Consider the following 27,486-nt stretch of genomic DNA (forward strand, 5'->3'; position numbering starts at 1 on the left):
TTAGTTAATGTGTGAAGATCAATTTGTGAAATGATAATATATCTCCATATTATGAAACTTGAATAATATTAATCTCCTGGATTCAAGAATATATTTACCTTCCTTAATCACACATTTCATGGGGAACCTAGGTTTTATGATTTTCCTCTCTTATTCACTTGAATCTATCACATACACTTTCTTTTTATTTTATTTTATTATATGCACTTGTCTAACAATTCCATTTGTCTTTTAATTGAGGGATATGTATTTTTGAACTTTATAGATTTATAATTATGTAGACACACATAATACTGATAATAGAATATCAGTAAGTTCACCACAAATTTGCACATTTTTGCACGGAACTGTATTTATCTATTTATACGGTTACCTGTACACTTTATATAAATTTATATGGATATAACACTATATTTTGAAATCTTTATTTATTTATATTTATTTTTTAACATTATATTTTGATGTCCTTAAGACCCTGAGACAACTCACTATATTGTATTTATTCTATTTTTTAAGATCTCACCATTATATGTGCACCAAATCTCCCTCCCTAAATGGGTTTGAATCCGTTTTTCTGAAATCGTTCCATCAACCTGGATAGACCCTATACTGTAACAAATGGTGGAATATCAATCTTCCCCCTTTTGTCTCCCGCACTGTTATCCAATATTTAATGAGAATATACAAGCAGCATCATATACACCCTCCTCTCATCATCTTACTGTTTAAATTATGGTATTTCTGTGATTTCGAGTATAATATATGGATTGAGTAATCATGATTCGACTACTTTAGTCTGAAAGACGTGAATCATGAGTATCTGTCTAGTTAGAAAAAATCTGTCAGTCAGAGAAAGGAGGGGCGGTATCATGAGACATCTAGCAATCCGATTGGATGAATCTATCTTTAGGAGTCCCGGATTGGCCATGAGACAAATGTGATGGTATATAAGACACTTCCGGTAAGTGGCTCGGCTTACCTTGATAAAGCTACCTAGCGAAACGCCGCGTCGGTTAGCGGCGCTCCAGACTCTGTTATGCCCTAATACTCTGCTAGTCAGCTCAGCATTATGTGGAATACTTACCTTATATATGTATACTACAGCGTGAATGTTTGCTAACATATAGAGAAGTGTGTACAATAGCACAAGTAATAAGAAGCTACTGTTGCTTAACCTCTTTATCTGAAACTGTGTCAAACGAGAATATTATGTATTTATATCACCCATTACTTGAATTACCACTGATATAGTAACTCAGTGCAGTGCTGTGCTACGCAGGGACCCCTGCGGACAGACACTTTAGCACACAGAGATTTATGTAATAAACAAGATAGTGGTAATAGAGACGTCCAGAATTTGCATAAACCATTTCCCATGAACATCCCCACACATATGATGGGATATACTTGATATGGGATATATAAAATCAAGCTATAAAGTCTGGTGTGGGAGGGATATAGAGTCCTATATGAGACTGTGAGATATTTCATATGGTGGAATGTCCGTGATATAAGCGTTGGACTTCATCACCTTGAGAGTGACAACTATAGAGAAAAATTACACAGTGGATATGCTATGATAGCATTGGGTTCAACAACAAAAATAAATAAACTTTATATTTATGTACAGAGAATACTACTGATCATATGTGAATACACATCACATAAATTCTATTGTTTATTAACACTGTAATTACAACAGTGTATATTACTATTATCTGTTTATATATGTGATGTGAGGAACAATTTATAATATGACAATCACCAAAGGATGATGTCTTTGACGTCACTCAGATTGAGATAAACTCTGTACTAAATAGGGGCCACACATTGTATCTAGGGGTGGCCATCTTATATTTACATATATATATATATACACTCTCTAGCAACATCATAATCTCTCTATATGTACTTATACTAACTGGTTATTGACATCAATATCAGGGCATTCAGTGTAACAGGAGCGTACGCATTTTTTATAACACATTTCATTTACATTACACACAATTTTCCCCTTTTTAATATTTCGCTTTTTAGTCCTCAGATATAACTTTTATTAATATAATTAATATTTTATGTATCATTTTTGTTTAGTGCACCACAAGGGACATTTCTCCTTTTTTTTTTTTCTCTTTATTTACTTACACAGAGTGTATGCACAAAGGTGTTGCTGTGATTGAGACAGATAGGGGGAATTTAATTAGTCATGGGGTTTACTAATTACCCGCACCGCACGGAAAAATGCAACTCAATTAATAGCATTTTCCCTGTGTAGTAAATTAGGGGTTAATGCGAGGAAACTCACTGTTTCACCGTAAACTGCGGAACCAATGGGTTTCCCCGCACTTTAAACCCCTGATGGTGCCTTTTTCTAGTGGACTTTAAACCCCGCTGCTAATTGAATTCTCCCCATGGTATAAGAAAGGTAGTGGAAAAGTGATGGGTGTTCCTGGGCGTATTGTGAGTGTGTCACAGGCAGGGCCGGATTAAGGTCCGTGGGGGCCCTTGGGCAACAAACTTGTGGGGGCCCCTATTTACCAACTTTCTTGCAATCCTAGGAAAAAAAAAATGTTCCTTTCTATTCACTATAATGCCCCTCCTGCAATGCCCACTGTAGTAGTGCCCCTTATGCAATGTCCCCAGTAGTAGTGCCCCCAGTAATGGTCCCCCCTATGCAGTGCCCCTTGTAGTGGTCCCCCCTATACAGTGCCCCCCCTATGCAGTGCCCCTTATATTGTGCCCCCAGTAGTAGTCCCCCCTATACAATGCCATCCCAGTAGTAGTCCCCCCCTATACAATGCCCCCAGTAGTAGTCCCCACCTATACAATGCCCCCAGTAGTCCCCCCCTATACAGTGCCCCCAGTAGTAATCCCCCCCATACAGTGCCCCCCGTAATAAAACCCAGTGCCCTCAGTAGTTGTCCCCCCTTATGCATTGCCCCCCAGTAGTAGTCCCTTCTATGCATTGCCGCTAGTAGCGCCCCCCTATACCGTGCCCATGAATCGGCCACCCTATAGTAGCCCCCCTATGAAGTTCCAGTGCCCCTTATACACACGAAAAAAAACCCAACTTACCTGAATCTCCGGTCCTGACGCAACCACAGCTGTCTGCTCCGAGTCCCTGCTCTTCTCCTGCACTATGGTAGAGACGTCAGCGTCATGACGTCTCTCCCATCATCACCCGTTGCTGGGGGAGCCGGAAGGTGGAGCTCATGAGTGACCTCCAGCCGACTCCCTCAGTTGATGAAGCAGCCAATGAGAGTCTGTCTGACTCTCATCGGCTGCTATAACAAACACACATCTGCCGGCGGCAGCAGTGTGTTTGTCACTGTGTAGTGTGGCCACGCTCATTGCGGTCTACACTAGACTAGCGGCGGGGACACTAGTGGTGGGTGCAGACAGCGCACTGCTGCTAGTGGGGGCCCCTCCATATGTGGGGGCCCAGGGACGACCCCCCGTCGCCCCCCCCTTAATCCAGCACTGGTCACAGGAGTGTCAAGGCAACTGACTGCATTCACAGACGTAGAGCCGCAATCATAGGAAGCAGTGGGCCGATGGCTGGTGCAAGTGTTGATGGTGCGGCCGACGGTGGTGCATGCAGCCACGTTGCAGGTAATGAAGGACAGAACGAGGGACTGTTTCATCTTTCATTACATCGCTCTAATGTGTACCTGCGGGGCGATATGTCGGCCTGTCATGTAGTACCAGTACACATCGCTCATTGTGTATCTGGCCTAAGTCTTCCCTCGCCTCCGTAATAAAATGTAAATACTCCTTTCATAAACTTTAAGTAATAGCCAGTGATTCCTACATACTGTAGTTTCTCTGACTGCGGGGATGTTACATTGTGTGCGAAATATAAAATAAAGGAAGCAATTTAATTTCATCTAACCCCTTCGCTGCCGACGCTTCTCTCAGTCCTGTGCAGAGCCCATTTTATTTATATTTGTGCTTGTCTCATTCTAACATAACTCATTTTATATATGCAGAGCCCACACTGTTCCTTCCCCATTTTCAGAAAATTATAATTTTTTGCTCAGTGTAACGCAAAAAAAATATAGAAAAAATGCCCCAAAAGTGATTTTTATTATTTTTTTAAATTAAATTTCAATTAAGTAAATAAAAATCAAATGAAAAAAAAGGAAAAAAAAAGTTACAAAAAAATCCTTTTGTTTTTTGCTTCAGTAGCAACCCACTTTTGAAAAAACAGAAAAAAAAGCAGGATTCTACGTCTAGATTTTCATAAAAAAATATATGCACTTTTATTTTTTTACACCAAACAGCCTGGCGCTAATAAACTACAATTGAATAATAGACCACAGCTGCAAACACCTATGGGTCTGTGTAAACCCAATAAAAGATCACCTGCTGATGATCCCAAACAAAGATAATATACTGATGGTGTTGCGCTAATTGGATTTGTAATTACAACTTGCATAACTGACAGGTTTACTAAAGAAAACATAAAAATATAAAAAAATTGTATATTTCATGTAAACTGTTACCAATCTTAATCTGACAGTTCTCACCCGATCATAGTCCACATGTGAGAGTCCTAAAAACCCCTTTGATTTTACCTCCGGGTTTTGACAAGGGGTAGCGCTGGAATGTTTTCCAAAGGTGTAAACAATACAATGTTATTTAGGAAACACGGACTCCATGCTAATTCGAAGCGCACATATAATCCACCTGTATATCCTGAAGAGGATATACAGGTGGATTTAATACATTTTTAACAAAGGTTAATTTTTATTATATTATATGGTAATATCTCTTATATTTTTTTCTTTTTAATTGATATGTTGCTTCAATGATTTAAAGATACATTGTGAGTATTGATTCATATACATTTGAGTTTTCAAGACACCAAGTGAAGAGTTGATTTTATTTTCTGTGTTTCAAAATGGTTTTACATGTGTTAAGAATGACAATCAGAACATTGGTATCATGTGGAGACTGATTAAACAACATTGTATCCTATCAGGTAAAAGGAAGCTATACAGCTTAAGGGGGGAGAATATATTTTACCCCATTCATGCTCTTTGATAAAGCTTCATGTAGTGGAAGCGAAACTAGATAGAGGATTTTCATCAAGTGACACAGTCGTTTTGCTGACTTTGGATACCCGTTTATTTCCACGGAGAGCCATAAGCGCTACACATTGCGGTGATGGTGCCCGCTGGCTGGATTCAAGGCGGGGTCATGTTTTGACCATATTACAGCCTCAGGATTTCCCCGTCAGAGGATAACCTTGTCCATTGGCCAGGCGGTAGGAGATACCAATAACCGCTACACCTCTTCAGGATATACAGGTGGATTATATGTGCGCTTCGAATTAGCATGGAGTCCGTGTTTCCTAAATAACATTGTATTGTTTACACCTTTGGAAAACATTCCAGCGCTACCCCTTGTCAAAACCCGGAGGTAAAATCAAAGGGGTTATTAGGACTCTCATATGTGGACTATGATCGGGTGAGAACTGTCAGATTAAGATTGGTCACAGTTTACATGAAATATACAATTTTTTTATATTTTTATGTTTTCTTTAGTAAACCTGTCAGTTATGCAGGTTTCTATTAGGAATCAAGAGGTTCCATGGTAATATATGATAGACTGTACAGACTTTTACAATATTAAGGTGATTGTTATATGTCATTTGTATACCATTACTGATATGCTTATTGTGTATTTTATTAAATTCATGGTAGATTTATTTGGTGTCTTGAATTCATTTCTGCCACGTTAAGTATTTATTTGTAATTACAAATCCAATTAGCGCAACACCATCAGTGTATTAACTTTTATTTTTTTGCTATAGTTTGCCATTTCAATTAAAATATTTACAGTGTGCTAGAATAATATGGTAGCCCTACAAGCCCTAACATTTTTTTTAAATTAGAAAACCTACCAAATCAAATGAGCGGACCCCATTTTTATTTGACACAATATGGGGGAAATCTGACCTTTAAGTCCCCCCATCTGTAGAAAAAGTTATTTCTGTTTACTGCTTTAGTCATTGTCTGATGACCAACTGATTGAGTATTTTAGCGTTTCTGAGTGTGCATTGATCCAATTCATATACTTTCTTGGCATACATAATTTGCAAAAGGTTGCTGGACGTTACACATTCTGTGAATCGCTGTCTAAACCAAGCTATTAATGTGGGACAAAGATGAAGACTCACCCAGTTTAAAGTCCTCTTGCCCATCTTTGGCCATAGTCATGGCATGTTCGGAAACCTCTGCTGCTTCCCGCTGTGCAAGCTGCCGTAGACATGCCAACACCGCCCGGCATAAAACAAAGTGAGGGCTGCTCAGATGAACCTGGGTAATACGGGCAAAGTGACAAGTACCACAGTGGACATATACTGAAAATAATATGATAGGAGGTGTGACTGGCAGCTAAATCTATTATTACATTTTTTACATGATACTTCAGCCAAGCTCATAAATACAAAGTATTATAGAACATTTCACACTTTAATGATAAAAATGCAAATTTCCACTTTATAGCAAATGATAATACAAACTATAAATTGATCTTAAACAAAAGAGCATATTGCATCAGTCACATAAAATCACTAAGTCTATATCATACATGATGTGAATGATAGAATAAAGCAGTTATCCTAATTAAAGTTTGCAGGATGAAAGATGCAAAAACAATATACAATTTCCTCCTAGAATGCTTTGCATAGAAGCAGTCTGTGTGATTACTGCATCCTAGATGTGATCAGAGCAAATGCAAGAAAAAGTATAGAGTAAGTAATGTCTATTGCATTGTATATTACACAGGTCTAGCAATTCCAAGATTTCAGTGAACTGTAACAGACATTCCTCAAAATAAATTGCAATTAAACACATTATATATATTATATATATATATATATATATATATATATATATATATATATAGTGCCTTGCAAAAGTATTCACCCTCCTTTGCATTTTTCATGTTTTGTTGCCTCACAACCTGGAATTAAAATGGATTGGTTGAAGGTGTGCATCATTTCATTCACAGAACATGTCTACAACTGTGAAGTTGTATTTTTTTTATATTGTGAATCAAACAACATTTAGGACAACATAACAGAAAACTCCAGTGTGCATAACTATTCACCCCCTAAAGTCAGTACTTTGTCGAGCCACCTTTTGCGGAAATTACAGCTGCAAGTCGCTTTGGATAAGTCTCTATGAGCTTGCCACATCTTGCCCCTGGGATTTTTGCCCATTCCTCATGGCAAAACTGCTCCAGCTCCTTCATGTTGGATGGTTTCCACTTGTGAACAGCAATCTTCAAGTCTGACCACAGATTCTCAATTGGATTGAGATCTGGGCTTTGACTAGGCCATTACAACACATTTAAATGTTTCCCCGTAAACCACTCGAGTGTTGCTTTAGCAATATGCTTCGGGTCATTGTCCTGCTGGAAGGTGAACCTCTGTCCCAGTCTCAAATCACAGGCAGACGGAAACAGGTTTTGCTCAAGAATATTCCTGTATTTAGCACCATTCATCTTTCCCTCGACTCAAATCAGTTTCCCAGTCCATGCTGCTAAAAAACATCCCCACAGCATGTTTCACCACGATTCACTACGATTCACTGTGGGGATTGTGTTCTCGGGGTGATAGGATGTGTTGGGTTTGTGCCAGACATAGCATTTTCCCTGGTGGCCGAAAACTAAAATTTTAGTCTCATCTGACCAGAGCACCTTCCTCCATACATATGGGGAGTCGCCCACATGCCTTTTGGCAAACTCAAATCGTGTCTTCTTATTTTTATCACTAAGTAATGACTTTTTTCAGGCCACTCTTCCATAAAACCCAGCTCTATGGAGTGTACGGCTTATTGTGGTCACATGCACAGATACACCAGTCTCCGCTGTGGAACTCTGCAGCTCCTTCAGGGTTACCTTTGGTCTGTGCTGCCTCTCTGATTAATGCCCTCCTTGCCCGGTCTGTGAGTTTTGGTTGGTGGTCCTCTTTTGGCAGGTTTATTGTGGCACCATGTTCTTTCCATTTGATGATGATGGATTTGATGGTGCTCCAGGGGATCATCAAAGATTTGGATATTTGTTTTTATAACCCGACCCAGAATTGTACTTCTCAACAACTTTGTCCTTGACTTGTTTGGAGAGCTCATTGGTCTTCATGGTGTGATGCCTCTTGCTTAGTGGTGTTGCAGCCTCTGGGGTCTTTCAGAAAAGGTGCGTTTATATTGACAGATCATGTGACACACAGATTTCAGACAGGTGGACTTCATTTTACTAATTATGTGACTTCTGAAGGTAAATGGTTGCACCAGAACTTTTGAGGGGCTTCATAGCAAAGGGGGCGATTACATATGCATTTCAGAATTTTATTTATAAAGATACATTTTTATATATATTTTTCTCATTTCACTTCACCAAATTAGACTATTTTGTGCAGATCCATCAGATAAAAATCAGATAAAAGAAAAAAGTAAATTACAGGTTATAATGTAACAAAAAAGGTAAAAAGCCAAGGGGGTGAATACTTTTGCAAGGCACTGTACACACACATATTATATATATCTATATATATATATATATATATATATATATATATATATATACACACACACAAATACACTGATAGTGAATGTAACAAATGTAGAAGTGTGTGCTTGCTGGTTTGATTCATTTCTCTGAAGACAGAAAGAAGCATCAAGGTGGGAGGTAGAGAGGAACATTTTCAACTCCCAAGGAATGAGAACTATTGTTCACATATTGTAGATGATACAACATGCTCTCTTTTTAGCGAAGGTGCAGCTATTTCAATGTGCTGTAATAACATAATATACACTTAACTGTAAAAGCCTGGTGTACGGTGGTTTTCAAACCTCTTCTCTGGCCTTGCAAAATACAAGTTTTGCACTGCTCTCAAGAGTAAAAGTGGCTTGGAGAATTTCTCCATTATAAAATTGGTATGGTTTTATTTATTTTGTGTGTGCATTTTTCAGTTACAGACCTACTACTTTCATGTGCACTTCTACCTACTTAGTATACAAGCAGTAGGCCAACAGGAAGCCAATGGACTATCAGCAGCTCGGTGAATTGTCACCTGCAGCTGATCTAAGGCCAGGTACACATTAGGCGATATATTGGACAATATGTCATTTTGGGGCAAATTGGATCGCATAGCTTGTATGCTCAGTAGCACATTTATTTGAATCGTTCATTGCATCTTCTCAGCTGATGTGCTGCACGTCAGATGGGAAGATGTCGTGAACGATGTGGTGCACATCGTGCAGTGTGTACGCTCAATCGGAAGATCACAAGATATATTGGTCCAAACTTCCCTCTGAAGACATCACCAGAACTGCCAGTGATCTATACGATGATTCATAGTGTGTACAGAAGAAAAAATTAATTGGATATAATGCTCAGACATGATACATTGTGCCATCATTCGAAAGATTGCAGTGTGTGTACGCTCTATATTGTGTGTTCTGGGATGAAGGGAAATTGTAACGACGATCACGTCTTTTATAGGTCGCTCTGATGTGTACCCTGCCTAGCTAATTCTCTCTTTAATTATATAGTAGGGAATAATATTGGAGAATAGTAGACTTAAAGGTCAGTGACCTCTTCTGCACAACGCGAGGTCACACCAGAGCAGTAGGGCATATCCTCTGCAGTTAGGACGGAAATGTAAAAAGTGAAGTAAATGTTTGCATTAGAAAATATTTATCTACAGAATCATATCTAGTTTAGGTCACAAATTATTGCTGCAAGAATGCAGAAGTGCTATAGGCAATCTGTCTAGCTGTAATACCTTACAGGCACAGTGTAAAGTGAGCTGCTGAGACATACAATGGCATGTCAGGGAAGGGGAGGTCTGATGGACATGTGAGGGTCGTGTGGTGATGTCTGATGGGGCAGGTGGGGAGTTTTAGAGTATATGTTGGTGCATTTTGGAGCAAGTGAGGGGCATGTAATGGCATTTTGGGATCAGTAATGTGGTTCCAAATCACTGGGGTAAAGAAAATGATGTCCCTACAATCACATATCATAATGTTCATCTGTCTGACTAGGTGTCATCACCGTGTTGTTGGTGTTCACAACCAATCAATGACCTGGAACAGTAATATGGTGTGTGACACTGGCCAGGGACATCCACTGCTCTACCTGCTGCTTGTATACAAGGTAAGAAGCGGCAGGGAGGGATAAATTGTAGGGAGAAGGTGGAAAATTAATATAAATAGGAAAGAAAGATGGAAGTATTACTAGAAAGGTCTGTGGGGGAGAATTAAATGACATGTGAGGGTGTTTGGAAACAAATAATGGGAGGAGATTGGTGGAACAGAAATGAAATACAGAAGTTGGTGTGAAAAATGGAATACACCATATATGTATATGCTGCGACTAATGTCAGAAGTGGACTATATCAGGCTACTAATTTTGATGAATGAAAGACTAAAACGTAAACTTGTATGTCTGACATCCTATCGGGGAGGTCACACAAATATTACCCAATGCCCCTTGGAAGGACATATTATGTACTCCTAACTCTTGCTAGCATGGCTATACACACTCCCCTACCTTTGAATTTCCTCAATTACCCATTATTATACATATAGGACATTCTATCGAACTGCATGTAAGAGCTGGTATCTGCCTGGAGGCTCAGGGCTGAAATGCGTTGGGTCAGGAATAAGTAAGGTGCTTACACATAGAGAACAGGGAAAGCTTTTAATCACTGGTCGAAACAATCACATCAATTCACGTATGATCCTGTGATATCTAAGTAACATTTACCATTGGTGAGACCTGAGGACAAGCTGAAGAAAAACTGATCTAAATTAAGTATTTCAAAATTCACACGGACAGAGCCACATTGCTACTATATATGCAGTACAATATAACTATACAGTTTAAAGAACAGACATGTAAATTAAAACAGCTACAATAGAATCAAATGAAAACAAGCAGCCGATAAAATGAGTCAAGCAACAGGTGGTAAGAACAAACCAGAAGATGTCCTATCACATGCACAAATGCAGGAGATAAAGCAGTATATTTATGATCCAGAACCACAAACGTCAATGCATTTGAAGACTGTTCCATTCATGATAAAATGAAGCAAGGAGGAGAAGCTGGCATTGTGGGCATAATATAGGTTATTTGTTGCTAAGCTCAACTGCATTCATTCTGTGAAAGGTCAAAAGAAGTCAGGTCTTCTGAAAAACCCTAGATTCAAAGCATAAATGCTCACACAACGGACTGCCCCAGAAACACAAAATGTCCTACCTTTCACCCATCAGGACGATAAATGATTTCAATGAAGGGATTCTTACTTACGCCTTCTTGTAACAACTGGAACAGGAATCATTTATCTTCTTGACAAATGAGTATTACATCGCCATGTTTCTTAGACAGTAGGTATTATGGGTGTGCGTTGTCTCTTTAAAACATAACTTATTACGTTTTATTTAAATTATATTCAGCGAATAGTGTTAAAAAAACAATAGAATAGAGGTGAAAGAAATATAAATGTGATCAATGTGGAATCAAAAGTATAGTGCACAGTATAATGAACTATAGTGCCAATTCCTCTTAGTATATTGCTATTGTGCTTGCAGTCGGCTGTAACATGCGTCGCTATGGATGTCTAACAGCCTCAGCAACTTAGTGACAGACTCCGAATGGGAAGATCGGTAGACAGTCACTGGGATCAAAGCTGCTGTAGGGTATAATGATAATTCCTCTCGAGTTACCCCAATTTCTCACGCACATTACTATTCATGCAGGGAGGCAGGCTGACAAGCACACAGCTACATGCCGACATGCATTTCACTGTTGTTTCTGATATACTCTGCCTTAATATAATGAATACAGAGTAATAATTATTATTATGGAAGGATATTTATTGTCCCTAACTATACGTAAACTCCGGGAATTGTGTGACAGGTGAGGTCACACACAGCCCTTTCTTTTAAATCACATATTTCTTAACAATATTAGCTGAATATATTTGAAACAAAACTTCATAAAAGTGATGTTATAAAGAGATGATGTGCCCCCATAATACCAACACTTTTTTTTGTTTCTTTTGCATTCAGACAATGGGGTAGATGCACTAAGCCTTGGAGAGAGAGAGAGAAAGTTGAGACAGATAAAGAACCAACCAATCAGCTCCGGTCATTCTTCAAACACAGCCTGTAAAATGACAGTTAGGATGTGACAGAGCCGTAACTAGACTTTTTGGTGCCCTGTGCCAGAGAGAGCTTTGCCCCCCCTCCCCCCCAAACATTTTTTAAAGAGGGACATAAGATAGTGCACCTGAGAAAGGGCCATGGCCACATGGGGAAGGGCCAGAGAAGAGATAGAGGAGGCCAGGAGATGCTGGGGATAAAAGAAGAGGAAGCTACAAGTGACAATGATAATAAACAGGAAAAGTGACAGCGCCCAAACAGCGCCCCCTGCCCTGCGCCATGGCACTGGTCGCACTACCCTAGTTACGGCCCTGGGATGTGATTGGTTAGTACTTTCTCTCTCTCTCCAAGGCTTAATACAACTCCCCGAATGTAGGTTAGGTGTGGCACCACCAGAGACTTATATTTTGACACGTGTTGCAACGTATCATTATCTGGGTCTCTTATAAAATAAAAATAAGTTTTTGTCTAGTATCTTACACTTTAGACATAGCTTTGCTGTCAAACAACAGATTAGCAAGCCAGTTCCTGTGGCCTATTTCTCTCACACAATGGTCAAACAATGCTCTGGTGGCTGGGAATATGCACACAGTATGCTATGAATGCAAAGTAGAGGGATGCAAGAAACAGCGCAAACAATGGGAAAGGGGGTGACATACCAACATAGAATTATCCAGCAAGACCTCCTGTAGGAGATAAAAATAACAGACGAGTGAGGGAGAGGCTTCTAGAGTCTAGTTCTTGGTTTGGCTACTCTTTGTTTTAGACCATAAATCTTGGATAGAACATGCATAAGTGTTTCTATTTCCAGATTTGGTATTATACTTTAATGTCGTATAAGGACAAGGGCTGATTGGCTTTTTTTGTATCTTATGCCCTTTTAATAGTTGTGTATCAAACAACACTTGTTTGGTCCACTGTTATATGAAACCTTATTTCCATTCCTTAAAAATACTCATTTTCTTAAGAGTGTAAGAAATGTTAGTAAGTTGATTATCCCTGTGACAATTACAACTGTATTTCTAGATTATCCTATGGGAGACACTGGATTATGGGTATATAGAATCTCCTATAGGCCTTTGGTATTTTAAATATTACGAAGTTTTGAGCACCTCCTTCTATATCACCTTCCTGCTGGACATTCAGATTTAAATTGACCAGAGAGCCCACAGCATAGGGCTCCTATTAGGTTTCTGCAGCAGCCTGATGATTTTTTTTCTTCTTCTTTTCATCATTATACTTTGCTACAGAGCTGGGCTACCTTAGAACTGGATTGGGTAGGGGACTCCTCTCAAAATGTCATGAGGAGTACCATCACTTGACCAGACAAGCTTATGCTGGGTATACACGGAACGATCTGTACCACCAACGACTTGAAAGATATCTTTCAAAGAAATCTTTCAGTGAAGTCATCCTGCCACATCTCTGAACAGGCAAAGTTGACGATATCGTCCAAATTGGCCTGCAGGTAAGAACGATCGTAGATATCGTTATCGTTCATGCGGGAATGCGCATCGTTGTTCATTCACTGCATAAAACTTAACGATATATCGTTGAACGAAATAGTTATCGTTCATAAATATCGTACAGTGTCTACGCACCTTGGACAACAGCCAAAAACAGAAGCTGTTAATTGGACAATTATGATGAAAGATTCCAACGCTCTGTGCGGGAAGGGAGGGATGTCATCTTTTACAGTCGGTTTTGGGGTCTGTGGAACCCAGTAGGAGCAAAACTTCCAATAAATGTTTAATAAATGCTGATAAACGTTTTAGTTCAAGGGGCTGCGATAGAATTTCATACGGAATCAGTCAGAGAACACCATCATAGTGTCTACATCAACTATTAGGGAGACACAAAAAACAAGAGATATGGTAAGAACTTACCTTTGTTATCTCTGTTTCTACGAAGTCCATAGGGTCCACAGGGTTGACCTTGGGGGTATAGCTGGATCTGGATCCACGGGCACCACGCAGTTAAAGCTTTCACTGCTCCCAGGATGCACTTGGGTCCGTCCTCCTCTATACCCCGCCCCCGAGCCACAGGCACCTCAGTTGGTAAGCAGCCAAGGCCGGAGGAGGAGACTAAACAGAGAGAAGAAAGACTGGAACACACAAGAAACCATACTCACAGAAATGGGAGACGGAAAACCGGTGACCAGCCACACAGCCCATTTGAAGCCAGGTGCGTCAGGGCGGGCGCCCTGTGGACTTCGTAGAAACAGAGATAACAAAGGTAAGTTCTTACCATATCTCTTGTTTTCTACTTCAGGGTCCATAGGGGGTCCACAGGGTTGACCTTGGGGATGTCCCAAAGCAGTTCAACAAAGGGCGGGGACGCTCCTGAGCAGAAAGGAGAATCCTGCGCCCGAAGGAGGCATCCTGAGAGGCAAAGGTGTCAAACGCATAAAACCTCAAAAATGTCTGAATGGAAGACCAAGTGGCTGCCTTGCACAGCTGAACAGCGGAGGCACCACGTCTAGCAGCCCAAGAAGGACCCACAGACCGAGTGGAATGAGCCTTAACAGAGGCCGGAACAGGTAAACGTTCCTGTATATAAGCCTCCCTAATAACAGAACAAAGCCAACGGGCTAACGTTTGTTTGTTGGCAGGCCAACCCCTCTTATGAAAACCAAAGAGGACAAACAAGGAATCGGGACTTTCTAACCGAAGTAGTCCGATCAACATAAATTCGTAGAGCACGGACAACGTCCAATGAAGCCTCACCATCTGAAAGATCAGGTGACTGAAAAGCTGGCACCACCAGTTCCTGATTAATGTGGAACTTAGAGACAACTTTCGACAAAAACTCAGGACGAGTGCGAAGCACTGCTCTGTCCTGGTGAAAAATTAAGAAGGGGGGACTACAGGAAAGCGCCCCCAACTCAGATACCCTCCTGGCCGAAGCAATTGCCAGGAGAAACACAGTTTTTAGTGTTAACCACTTGAGGTCAATAGACTCAAGAGCTTCAAAAGGAGGTCCCTGCAGGACCCGAAGAACCACCGCCAAGTCCCATGGAGCCACAGGAGGCACAAAGGGAGGTTGAATCCGAAGCACACCTTGGAAAAAGGTGTGAACATCAGGCAAGGTAACGATCCGTCGTTGGAACCAAACCGACAGAGCCGACACATGAGCCTTCAGGGAAGCAAGACGTAGGCCCAGATCAAGACCGGACTGTAGAAATGCCAAAATCCTAGAAACCCCGAACACCTGAGGATCAAAGTTTCTGGACTCACACCAATGAAAGTAAGTGTGCCACACCCTGTGGTAAATCCGTGCCGAAGCAGGCCTACGCGCCCTCAGCATGGTACCGATGACAGAGGTAGAAAAACCCCGGGACCTTAAGACGGCTGTCTCAAGAGCCACGCCGTCAAAGACAGCCGACCCAGATCCGGGTAAAGGCAGGGCCCCTGAGACAGCAGGTCCCGATGCTGAGGCAGAAGGAACGGGGTGTCTACGGACAAGCTCCTGAGATCGGAGTACCTAGGACGCCTGTGCCACGCTGGAGTCACCAGCAGAAACGTGCCCCCGTCCTGTTTGATTTTTCTGAGCACCCGAGACAGCAGGGAGATCGGAGGGAACAGGTACGCTAGGTGAAACTTCCATTTCACAGACAGCGTGTCCACTAGGCTTGCGCCTGCGTCTCTGGTCCTTGAGCCGTACACGGGCAACTTGCAGTTGTGACGGGAGGCCATCAGGTCCAACTCCGGCAGTCCCCATTTGTCCACGAGAAGTTGAAACACCTCTGGGTGAAGCGACCATTCCCCGGGATGCACGTCGTGACGGCTGAGGAAGTCCGCCTCCCAATTGAGGACTCCCGGGATGAAGACTGCAGAGATCGCCGGAAGGTGGCACTCCGCCCAAGCCAGGATCTGAGACACCTCCGACATCGCAGCTCGACTGCGAGTCCCTCCCTGGTGATTTATGTACGCCACTGTGGTGGCGTTGTCCGATTGCACCTGAACGGCTCTTCCGTGAAGAACGGTGCCTGATGACAGTAGAGCACGGTACACTGCCCGCAGCTCTAGAACGTTTATGGGAAGGATGGCTTCCTTCGCCGACCAACGGCCTTGAAGAGACAACGAGCCTGTCACTGCCCCCCAACCCCGAAGACTGGCATCTGTCATGAGCAGAACCCAGTCCGGGATCCAAAAGGGGCGGCCCTGGATGAGATGAGCTGACTGAAGCCACCACGCCAGAGACCAGCGCACTTCCGGGGACAACACCAGCATCTGGGATCGGATCCGGTGAGGTAACCCGTTCCATTTCGATAAAATCTGCCCCTGCAGGGGCCTGGAATGGAACTGGGCAAATTCCACCATGTCGAATGCCGACACCATGGACCCCAGGACTCTCATTGCCGAATGGACCGACACCCTGCCACTGCTCAGGCAACTGTGTATCCTCAGTTGTAGGGAGGACACCTTTTCCGGAGTCAAGAAAATCCTTTGTTGACAAGAATCCAGAAGTGCTCCCAGATGGACCATCCGTTGAGATGGGACCAGAGAGGACTTCTTCCAATTTATCAACCACCCGTGAGCTTGAAGACAAGCAATGGTCAGGTGGAGATGTCGAAGAAGCACCTTCGGGGAGCTCGCCAGCAGCAGAAGATCGTCCAGGTACGGCAACAGTCGTATACCCTGACCCCGAAGGTGGGCAGCCATAAATGCCATCACCTTGGTGAACACCCTCGGAGCCGTGGAAAGGCCGAAAGGCAACGCCCGAAATTGGTAGTGATGGTTCAGGATAGCAAACCTCAGATACCGCTGATGTGCCGGAGCTATGGGCACATGGAGATAGGCGTCCTGGATATCGAGGGAGACCATATAATCCCCGGGTTCCATCGCCAGAATGATGGAACGTAACGTTTCCATCCTGAACCTGGGAACTCTGAGGTATCTGTTCAGAGACTTCAAATTCAGGATAGGGCGATGAGAACCATTGGGTTTCTGCACCAGAAACAGAGTAGAATAGTACCCCGTCCCGCGCTGAGACTGCGGAACGGGAACAATGACCCCTGCTTGTAGCAAGGATTCTATAGCTACCTGAATCTGGCCAGCTTTGGTCTTGTCCAGAGAAGGACTCGTGCAGAAAAACAGGTGGGGCGGCCTGAACCGAAAAGACAGGGCGTACCCCTGAGAGACTACTTCTCGAACCCAGGCATCCGTGGTGGTATTGTGCCAACACTGGGCGAATTGGAGAGGTCGGCCTCCCACTCTGGGGTCCCCCAGAGAGAGGCCCGTCCCATCAGGCAGCAGGCTTATCGTCCTGCTTGGAAGAAGGGCGCCGAGCACTCCATGCCTGCTTTTTGGGCTTGGGTGCGGCCTTGGTCGCCGAATGTCTCGGGAAGGACTGGCCCTTGGCCTTACCCTGAACCCGAAAGGACCGAAAGGCAGAGCTCCTCACTTTAGCCGGCGCAGAGGCCGAAGGGAGGAAAGCCGACTTGGACTTAGCCAAAGTATCCACTATCTTGTCCAAATCCGGACCAAATAGTAAATCACCATTAAAAGGCAAGGCCTGCAGACCCTTTTTTGAATCTGCATCAGCCCTCCAGGACCTCAGCCACAGGGAGCGCCAAGCAGACACCGCTGCCGCCGACACCCTAGAAGTGAGCAGGCTGGCATCCAAAGCCGCTTCCCCGATATAGGAAGCTGCATCCCGCATCTGTCCCACTAACGCTCTCTGGATATCCGGAGCCTCATCAGGAAAGGTATCCTCCAAGGCATTGGCCCAGGCCTCAATGGCTTTAGCCACCCAGGAGATAGCCATGGACGGACCAGCCACCGCCCCGGAAAGAGAATAAATGGACTTTAAACAAGTCTCCACCTTCCTGTCCGTGGGATTCTTCAAAGAGGAGATAGACGGCAATGGCAGCGTCGCGCTTTTGATTAAGCGGGTAACGTGGGAATCCACCGCCGGCGGAGTCTCCCATTTCCTGCAATGAGCTTCAGGAAAAGGAGAGTTCGCCGCCAACCTCTTCTGTGGATGAAACCTCTTACTGGGTAATTGCCAGGCCGCCGCCATATGATCCGTTAATTGATCAGACAGGGGGAACACAGTTGAAGTCACCTTGGCCTTCTTAAAATTAGGAAACTTCGACCTAGGAGCCGGCGCATCATCCTCAACATGTAGGATAGCCCGCACCGCCCTAACTAAGGCTGGAACATTAATGAAGGACTTAGCTTCCACCTCCTGCCCCATGGCATCAGAGTCAGAGTCCTCATGGATTTCTCCATCATCTGAGGACACTTCCGAGTCCGACAACTGCGCAGCTAGTGAACTCACAACCGGACGTTTAGACGCCCTTGGTGGCACATCACTTTGCAACATCGACTGAAACGCCGATGATGAAGCCGCCAGACTCTGTACGGAGCTGGAGAGAACATCCACCCAAGGCGGAGGAGCCGTCGGAGCAAAACTCTGCAAAGGCACTACAGACTGACGCGTCACTGGGGGAGACTGCACATACACAGGCAGTCCCGAGTAAGGACCCACAGTCTGGGCCCCGGGGGAGACTGCAATATCTGCGGAATACCCGGGGAATGGGGGATGGTGGCCTTGGGTAACGCCCTAGAAGGGACTGACGGGACCGATTACCGGTCCGCAATAGACGCCAGCACCTGTGAAAACATCGCCCAAGGAGGGTCCTGTGACACAGGGGGGTTGGAGGGGCCCGGTACCAGCTGGCACTGCCCGCACAGACCATCCTGAGATAAGTCCTCCCCATCAACTCCAGCAGCACAGCGTCTGCAGGAAAATAGCACAGGAGCCACAGAGCGCTCAGTCTCCTCATCAGACATGATACCGTAAATACACAAGAAATACGTATCACCAGAGGAATTACGGTTTTAACACCCGCGCACTCACCAGTATGCGACACAACAGCCCAGATATGGTACTGTGTAGCACACAACAGTATGTGACTGACTCCACAAATACGTGATTTATATAAGTGAGGGTATCAGAAAAACGCCCTTCCCCCACACACCTGCCGGGCCATAGGAGAAGGAAAGGGATAGTTATAAGCTGACAGTAAGGAGAATAAGTCACAGACAGGCAGCACTAGCAATAGTCACATACAATGCAGAAAGGTTAGTACTCACTGCACCTTCCGCTACAATCAACCGCCCAGATTCAGTGTCTGGGGGGGCTATAGCGCTGTGTACACTGTCCTTTAGCAGGGGAGAGGTACACAGGGGGACCGGTCCACTTGATACCGCCTGGGAGTCTGCGATGCCTGCCAGTAAAGATGGCCGCCGGAGACCTCAGAGGAGGAGTGGCCGAGAGATAAGAGCAGCTCAGCGACACCAGACTGCTAGTTGAAAGGCGCGCTGAGCTGAGGGGAGGAGCCGCTAGACAGGGAAGGCTGCCTCCCCTGGCTAGCAATTAACCCCCGGGTTGCCGGTCCCGCTACCAGCCTGTTACCCTGGTGGTCTAGCGGACACGCGGGGTATTCCTCTATAGAGGGGGAGCCCGCCGCCGCCGCTAGCGCCTCCGGTCTGTCCCCAGAGACCGGAGGCTTCTGACTGCATATAAAGTATCCGCGCTTACCTGATCCCCGTCGCGTCCGGCAGCAGTCAAAGGAGTCCCCAGAGCCCGGCTAGTACAGGCTCTGGGGTCCCGCCGCCATCCCCAGAGCCTGTACTGGCGTCGCGGCGCCAGCGGGGAGAAGGAGCGGCAGCGTGGACGTCCTAAAGGACAGTCTGATGCTGCCGCTCTAAAAGTGTAAAAAAAGTAGAAAAAAATAAGAAAAAAATTATCTTTTAAAATAAAGCTTAGGGGCTGCTCCTGCAGCCCCACTGCGACAGGGTGACCCGACTCCGGCCGGGCACCAACTAAAACTGAGGTGCCTGTGGCTCGGGGGCGGGGTATAGAGGAGGATGGACCCAAGTGCATCCTGGGAGCAGTGAAAGCTTTAACTGCGTGGTGCCCGTGGATCCAGATCCAGCTATACCCCCAAGGTCAACCCTGTGGACCCCCTAAGGACCCTGAAGTAGAAAGCTCCATTGCAATGAAGGAAACCAGATGTATCATGTGCTGGGCAAAACAAAATGTTCCAATGATATTTGTTGTGTTTATGTCAGGAGGAGGCCACGTCTTGCATTCCTTAGAATGGTCCCTCCACGCAGACATCTTCCAACAGATTGTGGAGAGATGGCGTCAGCCAGATGTCGACATAATGGCATCGCAGTACAACCAGAAAGTAAAGTAATTCTGCTCAAGAATCATGGACCAGTCATGCATTCCTTGGCAATGCCAGAGCAGTTCCATGATATTGTCATCAAATCTACCCTGTTCTTCTGATTTACCCAGATTTCTTACATCCAGCTCTGGCTCTGTGATTGCAGGTTATTTGCTTAAGCTGTTTCTCCTCTCAGTCCTGTATAACAGCAGCGTCAACACAATATATAACACCGATCAGCTTAGTGAAGACGTAGTACAAAGTTCAAAAGGATCCAGAAACAGTTGATCAGTCATGACGCATTTCTACGAAACTGCAATTTCATGGATGATGAGATCTAACGCAGAAACCCAATCACCATCAAGGATAAATGCAACTGGCCTTAAAAGGTGTGGCAGTTGAAACCATGATCCTGAAGAACAAAAGGGTTCTGCCAAAGTTTGGACAGGAGTTAATTCAGTGTGTGGCACCTTTCCCACCACCATTCAGTCTTCAACTAATCCATTGGGAGTTGAATTTAGTGTTGGGGGTATTCACACACTTTAGTTTTGTTTTTCAAGAGGGAGGAGCTCAAAAATGTTGGAATATTTAATGTGCCATCATCCATATATGAGACCCTATACTCCGGGAACACTGTCCACCAATGGATTCAGGGAAATATATTTATGGCAGAGTTTCCCAAACTCCGCCATTACAGTCCAGATTATAAGAATATCCATGCTCGAGTCCAGATGGTTAAATCAAATTGACTGAGGTAAAAATTAAGTCACCTGTGCTCAAGTATGAATTTCCTAAAACCTGGACTGTAATGGTGGAGTTTGGGAACCTCGGATTTAAGGTAAGTGCAAAATCCTGATTTAATACCCAAATTGCACTTGTCTGATGTTACCTGCTGGCATATAATTTACCTTGTAGATAGCAACATACCTAATAGTAGGTTGCAGTTATCCCCTAATAGTAATACAAACAGTTATTTTTTGTGTACATCTTAACTGAAGACCACTATAGACAAAGATTTCCTGTTCATGACTCACTTCCCCAAAATTCCTTCCCTTTGGATGAGGAACTAAGTCACTATGGCATAAATCACTCAAAAGGTTCAACTACTCTGTGTCGCCCAAACTTCTGCTTTTGCATGAAATCACATGTATCCTAATGTTTCCCAGATATCATGTTACTCTGAGAATATTACATCTCTTCAAGGCTAGACATGGTCAGTCACCAGCCTTGGTTAAACTGATCTTCCCTTCTTCCACATTTTATCATTGTGTTTTCAAATTACATCCAAATTAGTTTTTCCTTATATTCGGATGATTATTCTTCACTTTGAGTCTCACATTCCACCATTCTATTGGAATTTTACCAAACATTGTCTGGATACATTAAATGCATATGGTTAAGGAAGCTTCTCCCATGTGACATGGGGGAAGTCTACATTAGGCATAAAAAACCTGGTACATTTGCCTTGTGTTTTCCAGTTACATCCAAATCTGTTTGATAGGGAGATACCTCTGGCAGGCAGTTGGTTCAACTGTGTGTAGTTTGTTCGGTCAGTATCACTCATCCATGGAGTTCCATCATATTTGCATTTTGTGTCACAAGTTTTATACCGTTGCTCCTTTTTGGGGCTTATTATATTGTATTATTGCCTATTTATGCACTTAATATTTTTCTTTTGGCTTTTTGGACATATGCTCATTGTGAGCTAATATTGTGTGTAAAAATATCCACATTTTACTATTATCACTCATTTGTTTTAATTAAGGAAATATTACCAATAACAGGCTCACACTATATAATTTTTTTCTCTGCATGTTGAAAAATATATCCTACTTATTAGTGAAATCACCTTCTAAGAGAAGTATATTTAATTTATTTTCCCATTCCTTACCCTATATTAGCTCCCAGGACTCTATACCATTATTTTCTTTACGTCCAGTCCGGTTCCATTGCTGTTTACCTCTGCTTCCAGTCCGGATCAAGTCTCCGGTTCCATTCCAGTTCTACGTCTGCAACCTCTGCTTCCTAGCTGGTTAAAGTGGTCCAAGCATGTTAGTTAACTTTGACTCCAGTCTGCATAGTAGTCTGAGGTCTCTTGTGCGTAGTGCTTTCAAGTGCCAAGTCTTCAGTGATCTTGACTACAAGAAAGTCCCCTGAGTACATGTCTCCAGCTCATTGCGGGTTCAAGTGGACTTTCCTTTCACGATTCAAGATTATCTTTCTGCTCTGCAGTTGCATTGTTTATACTCTGCTCATCGCAGCTCCTGACCACCTGAGACTCTCTACACACCACACCATCAGTACCACTATCGTTAGTGGTTGTTGCCCTAGGGGCCCTCTCAGAGTGTTGGGGTTCATGCTGAGTCTTTGCTTCAGTATTCACTCCGGTTGCTGAGGACTGCATCAGTATTTCTCTTTGAGGGTTTAGGCTCTAGTGGCCCAGCTCTGGTAATCAGTTTGCAGCATCGGTCAGCAGATTACAGATGGATTGCCGATTACCTGTATTACTCCAGCTCTGTTCCCCGAGTTCTGAAACACTGGTTCTGGCCCCTTATGCCTATATTCAGGGTAAGAGTTTGAGTTCCACTTTGGTTCTAGGGACAGACTTGGAGCCTTCCAGGTGTCAATGACCTTTCTGAAGGAACCAGGAATTTACCACCTAGGTCTCACCCATGAGTAGCACTCTGATTCATTCACCACTATTCCACTATGACTCGTCAGCCTAGGCCATGGGTCCTGACTCGGATCTAAAAACCCCAAACGTGACATATTACAAGCAGATCCTTTATTCCTCTAACATGGCTCAGGGGTATTCTAAAGGCCGTTCTTCAGTCTTATTCTGCCTTACTTAAGGTCAGATAATGATTTGCATGATCTCCGTCCTTAATGCCTTTGTCTGAGTTCTACAAAGGGGGAATCTCTGTGGCGATGTCACTTCTCTTGCTCTATTATGGAAGTCCTAACCCATACTGTAGATTAGGTGGGATAAATATTGTGGCCTATCGATTAACGGTGACACCTTTATCCAGACAAATAGGGTGTGAAAAGCCTTCACTGGGTTTAATAAACCCATCTGCTCGTGACTTGGGTATTGGTCCCTTTCTTGACAACCCATCTACAAGGACTAAGGGGTCTATGTACTAAGGCTTGGAGAGAGATGAAGTGGACAGAAATAAAGTACCAACCAATCAGCTCCTAACTAACTTTACAGGCTGTATTTGAAAAATGAAAGTTAGGAGCTGCTGGTTGGTACTTTACCTCTCTCCAAGGCTTAGTACATAGACCCATAAAAGGATAAGTGAGAATTCCTATATTAGTACTTGGTAAACTGGTATGTTACTTGCAGCTAATTCCCAATCATTCAACTACTACTTTGGCTTTGCATTGGTCTTCACATTTTTCTATATATTTGACAGTAATACCTACCAATCAAGGAGCTTTCTTATCTATACCCTCGAAGCACAATCACCCTGCAGGCTCTCAGGGGTCCGGAATCTGCTAGCTAGCTAGCTGCATTTCCAATAACATCTTGAATGTTTCGATAGCTATATCTTATTACATGAATATAGATAGAATCCACTCCTCCAACAATGCACCAATGAATGACGTAGTAACTTTAGCCCATGCTATAAAAATGGGCCTATAGTCTCCATCCATATAAACTGTACTTGGTATAGCACTGCGGCTTGGTCTTTCCTTTGTTTACATTCAACAACATTTAACTGGTCATTTTCATATTTTTTTTATTATTGATTAACAGTGTGCCAACATAATACTCAGTCCTGGACTATTACTAAATGTTCAACTTCCCACAGATTGTAGTCAGATTATGACTTGAGGCTCCAATGCTGATCACTGTGCTCTGCTTCATACGATGCAGAAACATACTCTCATACTCAACATATATTTGCTAGAAATAAACAGATCCTTCATATACTTGTTTTTTCCCTGAATTTATAGTATTTTTTAGGTCTTATTCTGGTTTTTTTTTTTTTTGTGCTTTGTACTTTGTAAAAATTGCATAAAAATGATTAACAAATTTTCGGTCCTTACAAAAATTTGCTAGGAAAGCCACACAGCCACCCTGTGATGTTTTAGGTCTTTTATTTATTATTGTTTATTTATATAAATACCACCAAATTAGGCAGAGCTGAACAGAGACTGTTTGTCATTTACAATGGAGTCCCTGCTCAATTGAAGCTTTCAGTCTAAATGATCTACTACACAAAGAGACATATCTACCTAAGGGGAAGTGAGGTCTTTGTGCATAGAAGGGGGTGTGGCTGCATGTCACGCCCTGATTATGTATCACTTTGGGGGCGTGGTCATGTTCCTGCTGTTCATCATGCTGGGTACATGCCCAGCTCTTCTTGAGCAGTAGGTGAGTGAGTGACCTCAAAACAGCCCTGATTTTCGTGCACAGTCCCACCGTTCCACTCATAGGGGCTGATTCACTAGGGAACGCAACTGCGAATGCAATAGCGATTATGCACGCAGTTCTACTGCAATAGTATGCTAATTAATTTGATCGCAAAGCAGCCGCTGCACTACATAAGGACGCCCACCTTACCTTACAAACAGCTGTAATGTTTAGCAAGACTGCGAAAACATCGATACAACCGAGTACCATCGCAGTCTCTTGTTCACTTGCATAAGCCCCGAGTCCTCAGGCTGCATAGAGCATCTCAATGGCTAATTTATGCACGCCCCTGCAACGGCGTTCAAATACACTGACAAGCCTGCGTTCGGCCGACCACCCACCACCCGTTACCACCCACAAACGGCACTTCCTGTCAATCACTCTGTGATGGGTCTGCATAGTCACTGCGACCGCAGTTCCGATCGCAATGGCTAGTTCGCGCACTGCAATGCAGTACACAACAATCAGCCGATTGCGTGAGTATTAGCAACTGCATTACTTGCTGAATCAGTCCCATAGGCCGCAGTGTCCTTGGTCTATTGTAGTGTACAGTCAATAGCCAATTAACCTACCAGTATGTTTTTGGAAGTGTAGGAGGAAATCTTTAAGTAACACTTCTGATTTCCAACTTTGACAAGTGGGAAGGGATACAAAGCCTAATGGGGCCCATACATCTGCGAATGATTGCTGCAATTCCTCAGTATGCCGACTGTGGGGTTGGGGAAAATCCGGGATATTCAAAATGTTGAAGAATCTCATTTCCCCAAAAATGCTCGGAATGTGGAGAGTCAAGGATTTTTTACATGTTGAATTTTCCCAATATACCGACGGATCCATACTCAAAATGACCTCCGATTGGATCTTGGATTGGCAGAACGGGAAATCAGGGCCGTAGATGTATAGGCCCATTGCACAAACAGGATCACGTCACAAAATGCTGCTAAATATATATAGAGGACAAAAGAAGGCATTACTTACACACAAGGTTGGCACCAGGCTAGCCAAGTTGACGTGTTTAGGAGCAAACATATGTAGTTGCTGTAGGCACGAGATGCCCTGGGCCTGAACCAAGCAGTCAGGGTTCTCCTGCATGACAGAGCAGGCCAGCAAGCAGTAGTTCCTTTGTGATGCCACCGACTCCCCGCTGCCTATAAAAGACATATAAAGCAAAGCTCATTTACTCACACACGCAAACGAGATGTAAACAGAATAAAAACACAAGCACGTAACAGGTCATCCAAAAGGGTGTCTGAATTAAAGACAATGAAACAAAAAAAATAAATGAAGGAAAATAAAACCCACTGTGTTTTGGCTTTGGGTATATATTAAGTCACCTCACCTTAAACTTGCTTTAATCTCAACTATGGATTTCAGATTATTTAAGAAATCCTCATTGGCAGGACAATGTGACTTTTTCCTCCCATACTATGAACCACAATTGCAAAGTATTCAAACTTTTATCCATCCATCCAAACTTGGTCCCACTGTGGAACAATCCACAATTTCCTCCTGGACTCCCTCAGCTTTTTCCAAATTGGACCACTAATAATTTTCGGTTTCCCAACATCATCATCATCCTTGGTCATATAATCTATTCCTCCGAGTCCATCTGGGGGACACTGACGACTGTGGGTTTTGAGGGGAGGCTGAGTAGGCACTGAATAGTTAAAACTATTGGAGCAGCAGTTTGTGTAGGAAATGGACATGCTTACCTGCTTTTAGCGTGACCAGGTCCTCCTCTGACGCTCCCTCCTCCAGCTCCTTCAGTCGTTCTGTCCTCCAGCTCCGGCTGGACTGTGTGTTCTTCCCGCCCCTGCATGCTGCTGCTGCCGGGAAGCGTCTCCCCAATTGACTGTTTATTTGCTATAAACAGTTAAATAAAGAAGCACTTACAAGTGACACCGGGGAACACACAGAGGGGAGACGCTTCCCGGCAGCAGCAGCATTACAGCGGGGTGAACATAGGAAAGTATTTAAAAATAAAAAGGTATAAGAAGCCTCCTCTGCCCCCAGCCTACCCAGCTCCAAAGTTCACCTGTGACACGGAGCCACAGCCGATGCAAAGAAAGCATCTCCCCGCTGGCCCGTGTGACTTCCATACCCCCTGCTTCATGTACAATCAGGTGCATAAATATTGGGACATTGACAGAATTTTCATATTTTGGCCACTATTCACCACCGCAATGGCTTTGAAATGAAACAAACAAGATGTGCTTTAACTGCAGACTTTCAGATTTAATTTGAGGGTAATTACATCCAAATCAGGTGAACGGTGTAGAAATTACAACGGTTTCTATATGTGCCTCCCACTTTTTAAGGGGCCAAAAGTAATGGGACAAACTAAACAATCCTAAATCTAACTTTCACTTTTTAATACTTTGTTGCAAATCCTTTGCAGGCAATTACAGCCTGAAGTCTGGAACGCATAGACCTCACCAGACGCTGGGTTTCATCCCTGGTGATGCTCTGCCAGGCCTCTACAGCAAATGTCTTCGGTTCCTGCTTGTTCTTGGGGCATTTTCCCTTCAGTTTTGTCTTCATCAAGTGAAATGCATGCTCAATCGGATTCAGGTCAGGGGATTGACTTGGCCATTGCATAACATTCCACTTTTTAGCCTTATAAAACTCTTTGGTTGCTTTTGCAGTATGCTTCGGGTCATTGTCCATCTGCACTGTGAAGCGCCGTCCAATGAGTTCTGAAACATTTG

The 27,486-nt window shown here is 43.6% G+C and overlaps 1 protein-coding gene across 3 annotated transcripts in view; it reads right to left on the bottom strand.

Annotated features, from left to right (window-relative positions):
* HEATR5A (HEAT repeat containing 5A) overlaps positions 1 to 27,486 on the bottom strand; it is a 169,861-nt gene that overhangs the window by 59,294 nt on the left and 83,081 nt on the right. For 2 of the 3 annotated variants that reach the window (XM_088456610.1, XM_088456612.1), the window contains exons 20-22: positions 25,757 to 25,926; positions 12,836 to 12,862; positions 6,185 to 6,323 (exon numbers count right to left, since the gene is read on the bottom strand). In XM_088456610.1, coding sequence (XP_088312736.1) covers positions 6,185 to 6,323; positions 12,836 to 12,862; positions 25,757 to 25,926 — 336 coding nt within the window. The remainder of the gene's footprint in view (positions 1 to 6,184; positions 6,324 to 12,835; positions 12,863 to 25,756; positions 25,927 to 27,486) is intronic. The other variant, XM_088456611.1, reaches the window with a different exon arrangement.

This window comes from Taudactylus pleione, unplaced genomic scaffold, assembly GCF_031769625.1.
Source record: "Taudactylus pleione unplaced genomic scaffold, aTauple2 ptg000707l, whole genome shotgun sequence".
Taxonomy (NCBI): Eukaryota; Metazoa; Chordata; class Amphibia; order Anura; family Myobatrachidae; genus Taudactylus; species Taudactylus pleione.